At 49.4% G+C, this 17682-nt stretch overlaps 1 protein-coding gene across 2 annotated transcripts; it reads right to left on the bottom strand.

The window, feature by feature from the left end:
- Positions 1-1693: 1693 nt before the first annotated feature.
- Positions 1694-14921, bottom strand: LOC122392146 (V-type proton ATPase subunit H-like). 2 transcript variants are annotated; one of them, XM_043386714.1, is made up of 12 exons: positions 14798-14921; positions 14621-14696; positions 8271-8343; positions 6227-6422; positions 5638-5853; positions 5140-5345; positions 4716-4800; positions 4322-4500; positions 3526-3658; positions 3095-3189; positions 2715-2828; positions 1694-2483 (listed from the first exon to the last, which is right to left on the bottom strand). In XM_043386714.1, the coding sequence occupies exons 2-12, from the start codon at positions 14679-14681 to the stop codon at positions 2402-2404; spliced, it is 1440 nt and encodes a 479-aa protein (XP_043242649.1). In that variant the 5' UTR covers positions 14682-14696; positions 14798-14921; the 3' UTR covers positions 1694-2401. The 2 variants fall into 2 exon arrangements, with proteins under 2 accessions (XP_043242649.1, XP_043242648.1); XM_043386713.1 differs by lacking the exons at positions 14621-14696; positions 14798-14921 and adding an exon at positions 8498-9065.
- Between the last annotated feature and the right edge of the window lie 2761 nt (positions 14922-17682).

The following is a 17682-nucleotide window of genomic DNA, read 5'->3' as shown; positions in this document are numbered from 1 at the left end:
AGAACGGAAAACGGCGATGCGAATATTCCATAGCAATATCTTACGACGCATCTGACGCATCATCTATCTGACGTCAATAGCAGCATTGTAACGACTCATGACGATTTAAAAAAGCGTCAGTAACCACAATTTAACCCTCGCCGGACCTATTGGTTTTCTACATACGCGCCGGCCGAGGGGGGGGGGGGGGGCGGGTACGACCCCCCCTCGCCGTTTCGCCCCTGGTGGAGCTAGCGCGTCGCGGAAAAAACGAGCGTGTTCGCCGTTACGAGACGCAGAGATTGGTACCCGATTTTAAGGTCCTAGGTCAACCGGTGACCTCTGAGGTCAGGTCAAGTGCCCAAGGGTACGGTTCAGTTTTTGGTGAATAACTTCGCAAAAAACGGCCGCAGAGCCGCGATTTTGGCAGCATCGTGTTCGCCTCGCTCAGGCGCGTCGAATGATATACTTTTTGTCCGGGTCAGGTCAACATGAGGTGTTGACCTCAGGTCAAGGTCAGGTCAGCACCCCCAGGTCACGAAGTTGGTCGAAAGAGGTCATGTCGCATATCATTCGATTCGGCAGGTCTTCCTGAGTCCATTGGTGGCTTTTTCGACTCGCTAGCTCAATTTGATCAAGAGTTATTGACGAAAAACTAATATGACCTTGATGACGTCATAAATGACGTCACGCAAGGTCAACATTGCAAAAGTGACGCATCTAACCTTGCAAGGAGTGCATCAAATCACGATTCTGTGTGCTTGAGATAGTTGGAGATCGTTCCCGGCGCCAGAATAGCAGTTTTCATTTTTCCCCATTGACTTATAATGGTGAGGTCACGAAAATGACCTGACCTCATATGACCTTTAGGAAAAATCCGAGATATACAAGTTGTGAGACTTATAATGGATACTAGATCCTGCAAGTTTCATTTCCCTGTGACATCTCCTCTGGCAGTGAGGGCGTTGCGAAGTTGCGACATCTGAAGACCGTGCAGAGGTTCACTTATGACGTCATAGGTCAGTGACCTGACCTGACCCAAAAATGCGGTTGGTGTCAAAAGATCCGGCTTGGATCAAAGGTCAGGTATGCCAAGTTTCAGCTCTCTATCGCCAGCGTGTTCGGAGCTATCGCGAAAAAAAACCCTATGGGGGGGGGGGCGGCACCCGCCCCCCCTCGGCCGGCGAGGGTTAAACGAGCGCATTTGCAACAGCTACAATCCATGTTGTGACTAAGACGCCCATGGCAAACCCATGACGACGGTGACGTCGGGCGTTACAATTGGCCAGACCGTCAATAACGACGTTTGGAAGACACCATCGCAATTCGTGGAAACTGTTCAATAAAGGTAAAGGCCAGCAATAAAGCAAGGCCAGTAAAAGCTTTCAGAAGAACGTTATTGACGTTCTTCTGATACTTCGTCGCATATATTTTTCATCAACGCCATCGTCAACGTTTATAGTAAATGTCACTTTCCACGCCAACAGTCTGAAACGATTTGCGTCGTAAACGTAATTGTTGAGGTGTCGAGTGTCGACGTTCGTCTTTTTCGAGTTCTCGCCTACACGGGCTAAGCTTGTTATCATTATCGATGACTTATTATGCCTGGATTATCGATTCATAATTAATTATTTGCGCCAACTAACATAAAAGGTCAATATAGGTTATCACATTCCACCTTATGAAACCCGCTCAGGGGCGTAAAACGCATCTATAAGATATATGAGTAATATATATTTCATCAGTCAGGTTCATATTGTACAGCTCTCACCCCGCACACGCATTCCTTTGTTGCTGGAGCTCGGACGGTTTATAATCAACAATCGGGCTGTGATCGAAGCCTTCCGTCCCTGATAAACGCACGCCAGTCACACGAGGAAGTCTGGAATGTGGAATGTCGCCCGCCGTCCCTCGCTCTCGGCCCGATAAACCCTTATAAAACCGATTCAGCCCGTATCACGCGGACACTACTCTACCTCGGCTATGTTCTGTCGGTGTACATGATTCGAAGACGAGGCACAAAACGCGTTGGCACACCATCCATCACCCGGCCGAACAAGATCGCCGGCGGGCCGCTCCCACCGGCCGGCCAGACGGAAAGGCACTCAGTAGCGGGCGGCCGGGCCGGCGGCGGCGCCCCCGTCCTCCCAGTCCTCTCCCACCGCAGTTGGACAGTCCAGACCAGTCTCCGAGCCCGGAGGAAGGCTCAGACTCGGGACCAGCGCGCCGCCGCCGTCCTCGGCCCGTCCTTCCCCTGATAATCACACATCTAAGATCAGCGCGTGTTCCAGCTCGCCATCATTAGCTCCCATCCGCACACTGCACGGCCTCACACACTATAGTACAGCGGTATGAATACAGTGTTCATTGAACGGTAGTGGCGTCGGTCCGGCCGTCACCGCGCGCCGCGCTGGCCCCGGCGCTACTGGATCGGACCCAGCGGGTTCTTCAGGCTGTCCTTGGCCTCCGCCTCGTCCTTGGCTAGCTTCTTGGAGAGGTAGTCCCTGTGATTAGAGGGGCGGTCAAACTCTGAGATAGTCCGACAGTCTCTGAGACAGTAAATAAAAAATTGAAAAAGAACCATGACAAACTCCAGTTGACAAGTGAAACAGAGGCCTAGGGCAGGCCGGCCTGCCCTAGCGATAAACGTGAGAAAAAAGGCAGACTTCCCTCCGCCACCGCACCGCCGATCTCGATTTCACCCCGGCCAACCTCTCTGAGCGCCAGTTACTCACCAGTTGTGGACCATGATCTTCTGCACGGCCAGGAGGGCGCACAGCTTCACATTCGGGTCATCCGACAGCATCTTCTCCATGACACGCGACTTTCCGTCCAGGCTCTCCAGAACGCTGCCGACGGGGAGAAAGGGACGTCAGGGAATGAAGATTTTGCTTGATAAATGAACAGAATTAAACGGATTCGCGGAGCAAATGCATTCTGAATGTGAGGGAAAAGAGAATTTGAGAAACAAACGGTTCCACGGAACGACTCCAGCCCGGACTCTCACTCCCGAGCGTAGGGCATGAGAGCCTGGGTTCGAGTCGCTCCGGCACCCGACACGCGAGAAGAGATGGTCTGCGGTCGGTGGGAGCGACCACAGTGTCTGTCGTCTTACCGTTTTCCGCGCGGGTAGTGTCGGACGTACTCGCCGATGTCGTGACAGGCCACGCTGACCACCAGCGGGTCCTTGGAGGTGTCCAGCAGGTGCAGCTGTGAAGGGCAGGGAGACAGGTCAGCGGGACCGGCGGGTTGGTCAGTGACGACAGGTGTGGGAAGCGGAGTGGCGAAGGGTTAGAAGTGGACTAGAAAAAAAACGAACACGGCTCATCGTGCGAACCCTAAACTTTTTGTGGCAAAACAAGTATACATTCAAGGGGTAATTAACAATTTACATTTAACCAGCTAATACTTTTGACTAGTTGAGTGACAGAAGAATATTAGCATTTAATAGCCAAAAGCTTTCTCACATCCACACAAATTTGTATGTGAGCATGGTCGTGGGACAACTCAGTATCGGAGACCAGACTGCGCTCGTCGGCGACTGACCAGAATCTTGAGCAGCTGGTAGTTGTTGTCGTTGAGGCGGCTGGCGTTCTCTCGCCAGAACTTGTCCGACTTGTGCACCAGGGACCACTCCAGCCGGCCCGACTTGAGTTCGGTGGTGTACTCGTCCAGCGAGCTGGGAACAGTCGCCGACAGTTATACCTCACACTTCACACACCACCGTCACACGCAGTGACGCTTGTTACCATCACACGTCACCGTTATTTGAATCACATTCACGCAAATAGACACCGAAAGATAAGGGCACCGAGTCACGGTCACGGCCAGCTATAGTCACGGTGTGATTCACGGGAACGATCAAGACCAAGGCGGCAAAAAGCACTTGTCACGGATGATCGGCCGGCCGGCCACCAGCCCACGGTCAAGGTCAGGCTGACCGATTTGTACCGCTGCCAATCTCCGAGCGGTCGCGCATAGTTACACACAGAGTGCTACAACGATCTTGTAACGGGCCATTGACTGTCCATTGTCCAATGCTCATGGACTGGAGGGGACCGTGGGCATTCACTGACAGTTTCTGAGCGCTAGAACCGACCCACGCTCCGGCCGACCATACTTCAGTTCACATCAGACTTCAGTTTCACTAATATGGCCAAAACAGACTGCTTAACTCGCTCCCGATCTCACCAATACCGACCACCAAAGCGACATCAGTTGATAGTCGGTCCCCGTCATCCACCCTGCGTCCGGACAACACAAGGCACGCTCACTCGCTCGCTCCCTCACTGACTCCCTCCATCCCTCCCTCCCTCCTCCACCCCTCCCCCGCCCCACTCACTTGAGATCATGCACGCTGAGTGTCAGTTTTTCGGTCAGGTAGTCGACGTCGGCACGCAGGTCCTCGTCGGTGTTGTAGCGCAGCGCGATGAGCTCCAGGTGACGCAGCACCTTACACTGCACCATCTGGATGGCGTTCTCGCGAGAGACCGACGCTGACTCCGGCTTGTCCACCAGGTTCTGTTGAAGAGGGATGAGGCAGGGATACGTTATCACAGCGTGGGTAGCAGAGGAGCGATGGAACTCCACAGAGCAGCGTGGATAAGCTGTGGAAGCCGAGAACGGCTGAACACGGTTTACATGACTGTAAAATGTATCATGAAACACTGTCCTGAGAAAAGTGATAACTGGCCCCGCCCCGCTCCCTCACATTGAGGCCGACGATGGAAACTCACGCGGAAGGTGGCGACGCACATCCTGACCACCTTCTCCTTCTCGGTGTCGATCAGAATGTCGGCCAGCAGCGGCACCAGGTTGTACCTGACCGGGTCAGACAGACACGTCAAAACTTAATAGGCATTCTTCTATGTTATAAACGACGAGCGAAGACAGCTACTAGCTAAACCAAGTTATGCCTGATGCCTGACGCCGGGCTGACGGAGATGAACACCGCCAGATGAACAGTCACTGATTGCGTTCGCTTAATCACGTATGAAAAAAGCAAAAGCTAAGAAACTAGACGGCCGATCGTTTGTTCAAGATTCCTGCATTTCAAAACAACGTCCCAGCACCCCAGTCCTACCCATCCAACAGACCTCCAGAACATCGTGGTTACCACCGCTATCACTTCCCGGTGTCGGATGGCACGCTACTACCCACCTGCTGATGGTCTCTGCGATCTCCGTGTTGAAGGTGAGCACCCACAGACAGAACACCAACTGGTACTGGCACTGGAAGTTGACCCCCGAGCTCAGCACCGCCTGTAGCGTGTTGACGCCGTCCGCACGCATAAACGCGAACCGATACTCGTCTATCCGCAGCATAAGCTGCAGGCAGCGGGCCACCGTCGGCAGGTACTGGTTCTCCTGTACAGACAGACAGACAAATACTCAGAAATTTGGCTGTAAGGATCATGGGAGGTGTTGCTTCCACCTCTAATTGACAGATAAGACGCGCACCAGACTTTGAACGCCACACAATAGCAGCTCGCTAATGCATGTGCGCATCTACGCAACGATGAACTAGAAGACAGAAAAAAAAGAGAAAACGTGTCCAGTGAAAGGTTTCTCAAAACCGGGTCAATATTCAAAGAAACCTAAAGAATCACGATGTCAGCGTTGGTCAACAGCTGGCCAATCCTGTCGCACGGCCACTAACCGATTTGCGCAGCTGGTCCTTGAGCCAGGTGATGTAGAGCTGCAGGTCGGAGCCCTCCATCTGGCGGCCGCCGTCGCAGGCCAGCCGCGCCAGGATCCAGGCCGTCAGGTTGACGCTGATGTCGTCCGGCCGGTTCAGCAGCGTCAGGAACGGCGCCCAGACACTCTCGCCCTTCTGCTGGGCGTACTCGCGGAACACGCGGCCGTTCTCCTTGTCCTGGCGAACGCGGGGATATGACATAGAGTGGATGACGGAGGAAATCATCAACGACACTATCAAGGAAAGCACCCACCCCATTCAGCGAACGATAATAGAAAGACAGTGGATACATCATGAAAATGCAACAAATAATGGTTTCGAAAGCTTCATAAGCACAACATATTGTCTCTTATCGAGCGGAAGTAAGCACTTTTGGTAGGTAGAAACCAAACAAAGGTACAAATAAGGGATAGCAAGGGAAAATAAAAATGAGCCAGCGGTACCAAGCAGGTCCCGAGAAAGCATATGTGGAAACAGCCTCTCGGCTGCGTTAAACACCATTCATGTGACACCCCAGCGACCGGCGCAGCGGGGCGGCGGCGCCACTGACCGACAACATGTCCTCGATGAGCACCAGCAGGTACTGGATGGTCTGGTCCTTGGCGATGTGGCCCAGCAGGTTGAGGAACGTCTTGGCGCACTGCTGGCTCTGCTGGCGCACCAGCGCGTTCCGCTTCGCCGAGTCGTTCAGCACGTTATCGTAGGCCACGATGAAGTTGTAGTCCTCCTGGCTGATCATCTGGGACCTGACAGCGGGGCGCGGCGGACAGGAAGCTTTAGAGACAGACAACACTGTTGCAGAGACAACACACATGTTCTTATGTGCTACATGACATCACAAAATACTTATCCAGTAGCTCGAAGGAACATGCTATCAATGCCTTCAAATCAATGGACATGCTTGAAAGAAGCCACGAGCGAGTTAGCCTCATCGATGTTGGAGAGAGAGAAAATAAAAATAAAGATACGCTTCCCCACGACATCGGGGTATAGCAATCAGCAATGCTCTTTGCTCTGTTGTGATTTTCCTTTTTGTCTCTTTTTTTTTTGTTAAGTACGCAGTCCTGAAGTGACACACTCTTTTGACATTTCAAATAGTATGGCTCCAGCAGTCCCCGTTGCCTGTGTCGCAATGTAACACCCGATATCGACTTTTGATGACCGGTATGTACATTGGGCCGTTTACGTTACGATCGTGCCTGACTCGACTGTCAACACCAATCAGCTAACAATTAACGCATAGAGACACGTCACCCTGCGTTTGATCGATACGGAGCAGAAAACAATAACGTCAATCACAAAGCAAACAGAGATTATGGGCGCAAGTGCTAATCAATATCACGCTTACCGCGAGTAGGCACAGGATATGTACTTTTGCTATTTCCTAGCATAAACTCTCAGTTGCTCATACATATTTCAACTTGAAATGCTTCCTCTCGCAAACTCTTTATGGCCCAGCCCGAACGAGAAAGGGAGGCACACCAGCCTCTTTCGGAATGACTACGGGATGATAAGACTTGATGATCAAGAGTTCATTACAGTTGGGCAAACTAGACCTTTGGAATCAAAATATGGAGGCATCAAAAGATTGATTCCTTATGACCATATTTGGGTATAAATGCAGACTATTTCTAACTTACCAATCACATAAAAATAAGAGAGTGTTTCAAGAAGGAGCATGCCTGATCTTGAACAGAAATGCTGGAACTATCTCCTAAGCAAAATAATATTGCTCCTATCATAACAATTTGAATTCTATAGGTAGTGAAAGGCAATCAAGGAATTGATTCACTTTAAACAGATAATCATAATATTGATTCCCCATCAGCTGGCTAATCATTATTTTGATTCACAGGTAATGTTAAGAGATAGGCAACAATGACTTGCAGGAATACATCATTTATCTTGCTATTATTCTCATTTAGTGGTATCCTCAGCACCACAACAGATACCTATAGCATTGTTGTACTTAACCTTCACTACATTTGATAACAATTCACAATTTTTAAATGTCAAGAATACAAAAACTGAAGCAACCGGTAAAAACCATATAATAAATATAAAAGCACTACAACAATGATAATTAGGGGTTTGAAAATTTCATTTTGCCATTTTACACAAATACTGAGTGTTTAGTATGCAATTCATGATACAAAAATAACATACAGAGTGATTTTCTTCAAAACAGCTTTTACGTGATGGACAGTGGCTCTGTCTTTTTCCCATTCACAAGGCCAAAGGGACAATTTCTTAGTTTTGAGGTAACACTTTTTGGAAAGCTACCACATTTTTCTTCCTTTTTAAAGAAAAATCTCACCGTCATGGGCCTTTTTTCAGCCGTAACGATACATTTGAAGTCAAAAGTGTACCCAAATGAATCAAAAAATTGATTCCATGCCCATATTTGGTCATGGCTCCTCCCACCAGAATCAAATTATTGATGCCTCCATATTTTGATTCCAAAAGTCTAGTTTGCCCAACTGATTAAAATTATTTGACACGCATTGCAATAAGCGTAGGTACCGTTGAAAATAGGGTTTTAAGGTCCCTTGCAGTCCCCAGCGCCGTCGGCACGGCTGTGCGTGTGTACTTACTGCAGGTAGGACTGCCAGTTGATGGATTTGGCTTTGATCTCGGCGGCTTGCACCTGCAGAAGACCGGTGCACTCTGCAACAACAAACACAAACGATCAGCATTAAGGTCTGAGCATTTTCGGATGCAGAGGAATGATGATACGAAACTCCTAACGTTAGAAAGGATTTAAAAATAAAATTGGGATAACGTAAACGCACTAGCACACGATTGTTTCACTTTTACTTACGTGAGCGGCAAAACCAGTCATACATGCCGTTGTCCTGCACGATTTGCATGGTCTTGGGCAGGAGGTCCATTGCCACATATCTCTTCTCGTCGTTCTCGATGCTGAGCCGGCGTACCAGCTGCACGACGGGCTTCTCCTCGGAGTCCAGCGGCGCGATGGCCGGATGCGGCTTCCACGGGCGCACGGGACGCACGTAATCGGGACGCGAGTGAGCTGACAGAATTCCGGCCAGCAGTTCTTCAACACGTGCAGTGGTTGGGTCGGCACCGCCAGCCACAGCCATGGCTCACAGCTACCCAGTACGATCCAGCGGCTACACGGCACGTCAAAGGCCCGCAACAGATGCTTCCGCTGCTCAAACTGCTGCTGCTGCTTCACTGTTGCTCTCTTCACCTCCTCTCCGCGGCACGTTTCCCCACCGACGCCGGGCTATCTAATCACCCGGCGCGCACAGACCCATCGCTGACAGTTCATTACACGATTCTGCCCGATCCTCGGTCAACCCCTAGTGCCTCCCCCTTGGTGAAGGCACGCCGCCTCTCGCCCCCTCAGCAGCTGTTATCTGACCAATCAGAGACGTTCGAGAACCCTTCCGGCGGGGAGGGTGCGGGAGGGTGCAGCGGGGGGCCACCCCTATCGGCGACTCGGCCGGCGCGGCGGTGAACGGGCCTTCCCCGGCGGTCACGAGGGGAGGGACGCTCCATCAATGGACTCCGACGCGACGGTACCCACTGGGCGTGACTAATCCAGATGTCCGTCCACCTACCTACCCCCCACGCACAAGGGTCAGTCGGCGCCGGCGTCTACGGCGTGTTGAAGGGTCATTGAAGGGTCGTTAGGTGCTCAGCCGGCGCTTTTAACAGACAGGGGGAGGACAGTTCTCGCACCCAAGCTAATGGTGGTAGTAATACCGGGCTACCGTGGTCTGGTCGGGAGGAGACGCTGAGGGGTCCGATGGGTGGTCGAGGAAGGGTCAGGGGGACGGCAGAGGGATCTACCGAGGAGTAATCGGATATTGGGGGGGGGGGGGGGGAGGGCGGTCGGCTACCGGTGACCCGACCGACACACCAGCACACACGTGTGCGAGTTCGGTGAGGAATGTCCGCAGAATTCCGACCCGATCCGAGTCACGCTGAATGATTTATCGGCGGTCGTTCGACCCATGCGACTGGCTCATTAGCCCACACGCAGTCATCTTATCAGTCATTTGATGCTGCTTTGATGCTTTGATGTGCTTCGGTGCCAACATTACTTGACCAGTAATAGCAAATACGAAATAGAAAACATTCCAAGAAAGAGCTCTTGAAAAATGGTTTGATAAATTCAGGTAGCAACTTAACATTAGTGGCAGGCTCCTGGCTACCCCTATTAGTGGCGGGGGGGGGGCTGTTTACGACCCCCCCCCCCTGATATCTCGAGATCTAACGGGCCGATTTTCAAAATTCAAACGGCATTCGATTTCGCTCAACGTGATCTACATTTCTAAAAAATAAGAAATTAAAAAATGTCAATAGGTGGGGGTAGAGGGGGGGTAAAAACGGGCAAATTGCAGATACATTTTAGACTGTTTATCATGGCCAGGTGTCTGAACCAATCTTAACGCAACTTTTGCCGATCGATAGAGAATGAACCAGGAATTCACATGGATCCTATAAATATGCATTTTCAAAAATCATAGGCGGATACAGATCTTTGAGATTGGGGGTACACAAAAAGTATAGTAAATAAGGTTTTTGTTGGTACTGTTTCTAAAAAGGGTGGTAATGGTCTTGTTATGTTACAATTTTCTTATGAGAGAACGAGTACAATTGTATTGGACATGCATAGGCGGTGTCAGGGCACCTATGTTGGGAGGTAAAACAAAACCCCCCTTTTTGGACGAGTGGATCCGCCTATTATAGCAAAAACGTGTCAAAAGAGGATGCACAATAACTTTGTATATGTTATCACATGATACCTTTCATTCACTGTTCGTAAAACTGGTGAAGCATCGTGATCTTCGCCCAAATGACTCGCTTCACGAATAGGACCCCCCAATTCCCAGTGCTCTGGAGCCGCCCCTGGTAAAGTTATGAACTTCAAATTTTCAGGAAATGTGCCCAATTTAGTTTTAGGAAAAGTCAGAAAATTTCAGCATCGTAGCTTCAGCGGTTTCGGAGATATTCCCGAAAAACCTGAGGGGTGGATGAAAACAACCTCCCTGCCACTAATAGGGTTAATCCTCGCCGGCCGAGGGGGGGGCGGATGCCGCCCCCCCCATATGTTTTTTTTCGCGATAGCTCCGAACACGCTGGCGAATGGCGATAGATCTGAAACTTGGCATACCTGACCTTTGATTCAAGCCGGATCTATTGACACCAACCGCATTTTCGGGTCAGGTCAGGTCACTGACCTATGACGTCATAAGTGAACCTCTGCACGGTCTTCAGATGTCGCAACTTCGCAACGCCCTCACTGCCAGAGGAGCTTTCACAAGGAAATGAAACTTGCAGAATCTAGTATCCATTACGAATGTCACAACTTGTATATCTCGGATTTTTCGTAAAGGTCATATGAGGTCAGGTCATTTTCGTGACCTCGCCATTATAAGTCAATGGGGAAAAATGAAAACTGCTATTCTGGCCCCGGAAACGATCTCCAACTATCTCAAGCACACAGAATCGTGATTTGATGCACTCCTTGCAAGGTTAGTCGTTAGATGCATCACTTTTGAAACGTTGACCTTGCGTGACGTCATTTGTGACGTCATCAAGGTCATATTCGTTTTTCGTCAATAACTCCCGATCAAATTGAGCTAGCGAGTCGGGGAAGCCACCAATAGACTCAGCAAGACCTGGCGAATCGAATGATATGCGACATGACCTCTTTCGACCAGCTTCATGACCTGGGGGCGCTGACCTGACCGTGACCTGCGGTCAACACCCTAAGTTGACCCGATTGTTTGTTTGTTTGTTAATTGGGGCTTTAGGGCGCGCCGACCTAAGTTGACCTGACCCAAACAAAAAGTATATCATTCGACGCGCCTGAGCGAGGCGAACACGATGCTGTCAAAATCGCGGCTCTGCGGCCGTTTTTGCGAAGTTATTCACCAAAAACTGAACTGTACCTTTGGACACTTGACCTGACCTCAGAGGTCACCGGTTGACCTAGAACCTTAAAATCGGGTATCAATCTCTGCGTCTCGTAACGGCGCACACGCTCGTTTTTTTCCGCGACGCGCTAGCTCCACCAGGGGAGAAACGGCGAGGGGGGTCGTACCCCCCCCCTCAGCCGGCGCGTATGTAGAAAACCAATAGGTCCGGCGAGGGTTAAACAATGTCCGGGTGTTGGTCGCGCTCCATATTTATGGGGGGGGGGGGAGCCGAAACGCCTCCCTCTCTTTTTCTATCGATATCTCTCTATAGATGGCCTTGGATATCTCCTAAAGCTTTGCAGATATCGTCACCAAACTTTCATGGTCCCTGCGGGCATTAATTTTACACCTTGTGGCAGAAATGCTCAAGGGGCTATGATAGGTTGGCTACAAAAGACGTTTGAATGACGTCATCGTCTGCCATTTTCGACCAGAAAGGTTTGTCGGAAGAGCTATTACGCCTACAGTTTTAAAGGTAGAGAAAAACATATTCTCAACAAAAAAAGGTGTAAAAATAATTGGGCTACAAAACTGTTTCATTGGATTTTTTGAAATTTTGGACTTTGAACGCCAAAATCAATCTTATTCATGTATGTTTAATAGTGAATACCCTATTAATACCCAAAAAATCCAAACTTTGCGAAAACGGAAAGCATATTATAGAACTTGAGGTGGTCCATCGGCATCGACATACCAAGTTTGATATCAGTAGCTTCATTTTTGGCAAATTTATGGCGAAAAAAAAACTATACTCAACATTGATGACGTCAAATTTCCAAACTCAATTTTTAGCTCAATTCCTAACCACGTAGCATAGGACTGAGGCCATCATTGGAGTCCCCGTGACGAGCTACATTGAATCGATGCCTTTCCTATGCAAAACAACTATCAATTTTGAAAGTTGACCTTTTTACTTTACATTGACCTGACCTTCCCAGAACGCAACCTAAAATGGCCCCAATGGTCGCTTAACCCATGTAATTGAATTTGAAATGTAAAATTGACCATAAAGTACACGACCCTAAAAGTGGCTAGCATAGTTGGGTTCATATTGCGACCCTACGTGACCTGACCTCTGTGACCTGACCTGGTGGCTGGTATCAATAATCTCATTTAGCATGGTGTTATCACTTATCAGGGTGTAACAAAATTATCCGGACATCTTTTTCCCGCTGCAATTAAGAAGCAAAACAATCTGGTGCTTTTCCTTTTAAATGACGATATAGTGACCCAAGCCCCTAAAAACAGCGACCCTTCATAAGAGCACAGTGACGAATGCGCTGAAGCATTTCAGCCGCTGAGTTCTTCTCCAGCACACTGAGTTTGATGTGATTGTGGACTAACACCGTCTTGACCTTTGCCTACAGTTAGGCGGTGCTGGTGGCAGGTGTCTCCTCTTCACCTCCCGCTGGAGAATAGCCCACAAGTTTTCGATGGGACTGGGATCCGAGCCTTTTCCGAGCCCTTAGCCCAGATGGATGGAAGTTCTTTTAGCATTATTTCTCATTATTCTAGGGACTTTGAGGTGGCATGTTAACCCGCATGAAAACAGCGTGGCTTGAAGCAGGCATCAGTGTGCGTTCAGAAACCGAGCCCTCCTGTGCCATCTGGTTGAGCGCCTCCTGCCACTCATTAGAGAGGATGTTGTACCAGTAATACTCGTCGTTGATAGTGGTTTTATACGACACCATGTGCAACAAGACCATCACACAGCAGCTAAACAATAAACATGCTCCAGACCTGGATTTCGACTGGATGTTTGGCTAATGACGGAAACGGCCGGCACGTTTGAGCTACTAGCCGCCCACACACATCCGATTTAACGGTCCAAAGGATGATGTAGCTCGAACAGCGACCCATCCGACCAGACCACTTTATACCCTTGTCTTCCTCCACCCAGTGGACATGCTCTGGCGTGAAGAGAAAGGCTGGCTGTTTTCCCGCCAGTTCTGTTGTCTTCCTCAGTTTAAATGGGAGCTGAACCAGCTTGGTAAAGTGGGAAGCACTAAGCAGTGGATCATAATATGGAACTGGTCAGAGTGTGTGACATAACCAACATCACCATAACAAATTTCATTTGATGTCTATAATACGTAAATAATTTGATAAAAGGCCTTCTTCTTAGTAAGTGTGGCATGGACAAAAGCTAATCTTTACCACACTTATATCCAATATTATCATAAATAAGTAACACTTATTACCACCTGCCAATGCACCATGATGTGACTGGTTGATAATGATAACCAGGTGTAGGATGATTAGACCATGAGTGCAGAGGCCAGAGGTATTTAGCCAATCTATTCGGTGATGCTATACTGAGTATACAAGTTGCTGCAATAGTGCTGTAGGTTAGATAAGGTTTTGATAGGTTTTGTTAAGTTTGGTTCAGTTTAGCTATGTTTGGTTTAACTTGGTTTGGTTTGGTTTGGTTTGGTTTGGTTAGGTCGAGCTAGGTAGGTTAGGTTAGTTTTAGGCATGTTTAATGATAAAAACTTGTAACATCTCCTGCAGTTGTTCAAGCCCGGCACCTGGGACACTATTATCACCATTAAATACTTTATTTTGTTCTTCATAAGTTGTTCAAATACAATTGCAAATCAGTGGTTCAAGACGAAAGGCTAGGTACGGTACCTACCCTAGCCAAATGGTACCTAAGGTACCATTCGCTCCCATATAGGAAAGAGCGATACTCCAGAGTGATGGAATGAAACATAATATGGCTTGAGATTTTATAACAGCTTTATTCTGCAAGTTTATTGTTCGGGCTGATTGAAACCATTCCAAACCATGTCTTTAACATTCAGTAGCATTTGAAAGCTGCCTAATTAGTCACAATACAAATGTTTTGGTAGGTAGGTACCTAGATCACACAATTTCACCTGGGGGCTCAGACCTCATGAATAGTGTCTAGTGAAAAATGTAAGTGGAGTGGATACTGATAATATAAATGACAACAAAACAGCATATCAAGTAAACTCAGAATATCTTACCTCCAAGGACAGCATTTTCTGGCAAAGTTGCCATGATGGCTTCGATCGTTCTCCCAGACATGTTGGTCAGCTGCAGCTGCAGAGAAATTGAGAATAAGTCAATTCAATGCATATTTTATATTTTTACACATTTTTTCATACAATTGGATTTGACGGAAAATTGTTAAACTTACTTACCCTAGCTACTTGATCTCCTAAACGCCTCCTCGATCAAAACAATTCCTCGGTATAGGACTTTACACAGAAGAATCCTTGCGTATCAAATGGCGCAGAGGCGCATTTTTCGTCGACAGTCCTCAACAAGCATCACGTGATGTAAAAGTCTTGTGCTTTCAGGAACTTTAAAAATATTTTACCGGGCTACTAAATTCAAAAATATTGAAAACAGTCAAGGCATAGAATTCAAGATTCTTATAGATGGGCAATAGGGTGTGTCACTAATCGCAATGCAAGGTGCTCCATCGATTTTATTGTGCTCCACTCATGTGGAAAGGGCGTGGCATTGTTAATTTCCCGCAAATTTTAACCCCCAGGCGGCGCCGAGCGAGAGAAGTTTGCCCTATCTCACAACATAGGCGACCCTAGCGCCCCTGGCGGCTGTTTGCGAAACTAACAGGCCGTTGACTGTATGGGCTTATCCCTGCTCTCTGTAAGCGCGTCTAGGGACAAATAATAGTATGGGCAGATTGCAGAGAGTGCAAGCTAATGACGAATACCTATAATGAATACAATATATTGTCACAGGGGCCCAGGAACATTTTTCAAGTTGGGGTGCAAGCCCAAAATACCTGACATGACGCATATGAAACAGTAGCGTAGTCAGGGGGTCCCAGGAGGCACGTGCCATCTACTCCCCCCCTATCGCATTCAGAGGACCCCTCGGGTCGGAGGGGCTCTGTGGCACCAGTTTACCGCTCAGGGTCTATGCTGGCCATACTTCGATTCAGAAAGAATAGGGCTCGTAACAGCACCTCGTGAGTCCAAAGAAGCCTCACTAAATTGTCCATGAGGGTTACATGCCGGCTTCTGAAGGCTACTGGCGGCCTCTGAGGGCCATTTACCGGCCTCTTATGGCCGCTAGCGTGCCTCTGAGAGTCCTTGCCGGCCCAAGAGGGGCCATATCTAGGGCCTTACGCCAACCAGTAATCAGTAATGGCCTCACACCAATGTCTCTGACGGCCCCATTACGACGACTGTGAGACTGAGGGCCCTCACTGGTGCTTCTGAGAGCCCACCCGGCCATAAAGACCCCTGCGGTACCAACTGACCTCTGAGGGTCCACGCTGACTATATTTCAGCTGAGAAAGACCTCACAGGTCTCGTAAGAGCACCTCATGAGCCCCTAAGTAGCCACACTAAGATCTCCGTCAGGGTCTACGCCGGCTTCTGAGGATCCCATAACGGAGACCGTGAGGGCCCTCAGCAGGGCCTCTGAGGGTTCACAACCAGCACCTCTGAGAGACCCACACCAGTGGTTCTAAGGGCCCATAAGGACACCACTGAGGGTCCCCCAAGCCAGTGCCACACCATTTATGCAACCCTATATTGGTGGCTCTGAGGTACCCACACCTGCGCCTGTGAGGGTTCGGCAAAAGCATATCTGACGGCCACCTACCTGCAACTCTGAGGGCCCTACACCAGAGACTGAGGGCCGCACTGGCGTCTCAGAGTACCTTGTCGGTATCTAAGGACCCCACAGGGCTTCTGAAAATGCCGCCAGCCTCTGTGGGCCCCTTGCCAGTCTGAGGTCCCCCTCCCCGGTCGTTGAGGGCCCCCTGCCGACTTTTAAAGGCTTCGCACCAGCAGCTCTAAGGGCCACACGGCACACACCCACATGTAACGGACCCACACCAGTGTCTCTGAGGGTCCACAACGGCGTCTGTATTCTGTGAGGACCCTCACCGGTGCTTATGAGGGATTCACACTAGCACCTCTGAGGGGCCACACGGGCGTCTGTGAGGACCCCACACCAGTGCCTCTAAAGGCCCCTAATTGGAGGCTCTGAAGGCCCTGCATCGGTGATACTGAGGGTCCTACCAAAGGCACAACACAAGCCATTAGTCTCCTTCTGAGTCCCACACGCCGCCCTCCCACCATAGGCGGCGGAACGGGGAGGGCACCGGGGCACCGTGCCCCCTCTGATTTGGGCATTTTAACATTAGCCCTATGGGCGTTGCATGGAAAGAATGGGACCAAAAGTCGGCAGTGTCCTCCCCCCCTCCACTTAATTGAAGGTGTTCCGCCGCTACTGCCTCCCACCGGAGCGAGTAAACCTGTATCAATCAACGACTTTACCACCGTTGTACGTCATCACGCCAAATCAAATACCATCCGGCACCAAAATGGTCCAGTATAAAATCTGACCTACCAAAGTTATTATCAAGTTCAGATAAAATCAAAGTGGGATGACAATAGCAGGTGTTCTTAAATCGATGCCGAATCAGCAGAAACCATTCACATGCAAGAGAAATACCTTGTGCTGATGTTTATATAAAAACAGACATGTAGGTCCATAAAAGGGAGCAGAGATCCTTCATCGTTGCATCAATGTTGAGGGGGCGGCGCCCACTCGGCTCTCAAGTTGGAGGGGGGGGGGTAAGCGCCCCCACTGCCCCCCCCCCTGTTCCCCGGGGTCTATGCAGTGAACGACGCTACAAAAAAAAGCATGTGACACCTAATAGCAGGCACTATAAACATGCGCTCGTACGTATCCCGTCAGACCAGGACGGGGATCGGGGGTAGTACTATGCAATATACATTAACACAGAACTATTTCGTGCTTTAAGATGCATAACATCATATTTTCACCAACGTTCTGAGTGCCAGACAAGCCAACAGCAAGGCGTCATTTCGGTAAAATGCATTTAATGATGATCGTAAGCTCACAAAGCATAGCGAGCGTGTTAGTTCAAAACATTGCCGCTAGGGGCGCTGAGGTCGCTAATGCTGAGAGATAGGCCAAAGTGTCGGCGGTCGGCGCCGCATGGGTTTTAATATTTGGGGGAAATAGAAAATGTCACACGGTTTCTACGTGTCTGGGGCACGATAAAATCAGTGGAGCA

The sequence above is a fragment of the Amphibalanus amphitrite genome, unplaced genomic scaffold (genome assembly GCF_019059575.1).
Source record: "Amphibalanus amphitrite isolate SeventyFive unplaced genomic scaffold, NRLGWU_Aamphi_draft 000471F_arrow, whole genome shotgun sequence".
In the NCBI taxonomy this organism is placed as follows: Eukaryota; Metazoa; Arthropoda; class Thecostraca; order Balanomorpha; family Balanidae; genus Amphibalanus; species Amphibalanus amphitrite.
This window is presented reverse-complemented; position numbering and strand designations above follow the sequence as displayed.

What these genes read in the sequence shown, in the direction of transcription:
- LOC122392146 (XM_043386713.1), bottom strand. Translation starts at nt 8,780, where the DNA reads ATGGCTGTGGCTGGCGGTGCCGACCCAACCACTGCACGTGTTGAAGAA. An exon ending in AGGACCAGCTGCGCAAATCG is followed by an intron (nt 5,346 to 5,637) that starts GTTAGTGGCCGT and finishes CTGTCTGTACAG; the next exon opens with GAGAACCAGTACCTGCCGAC. An exon ending in AAGATCATGGTCCACAACTG is followed by an intron (nt 2,484 to 2,714) that starts GTGAGTAACTGG and finishes CTCTAATCACAG; the next exon opens with GGACTACCTCTCCAAGAAGC.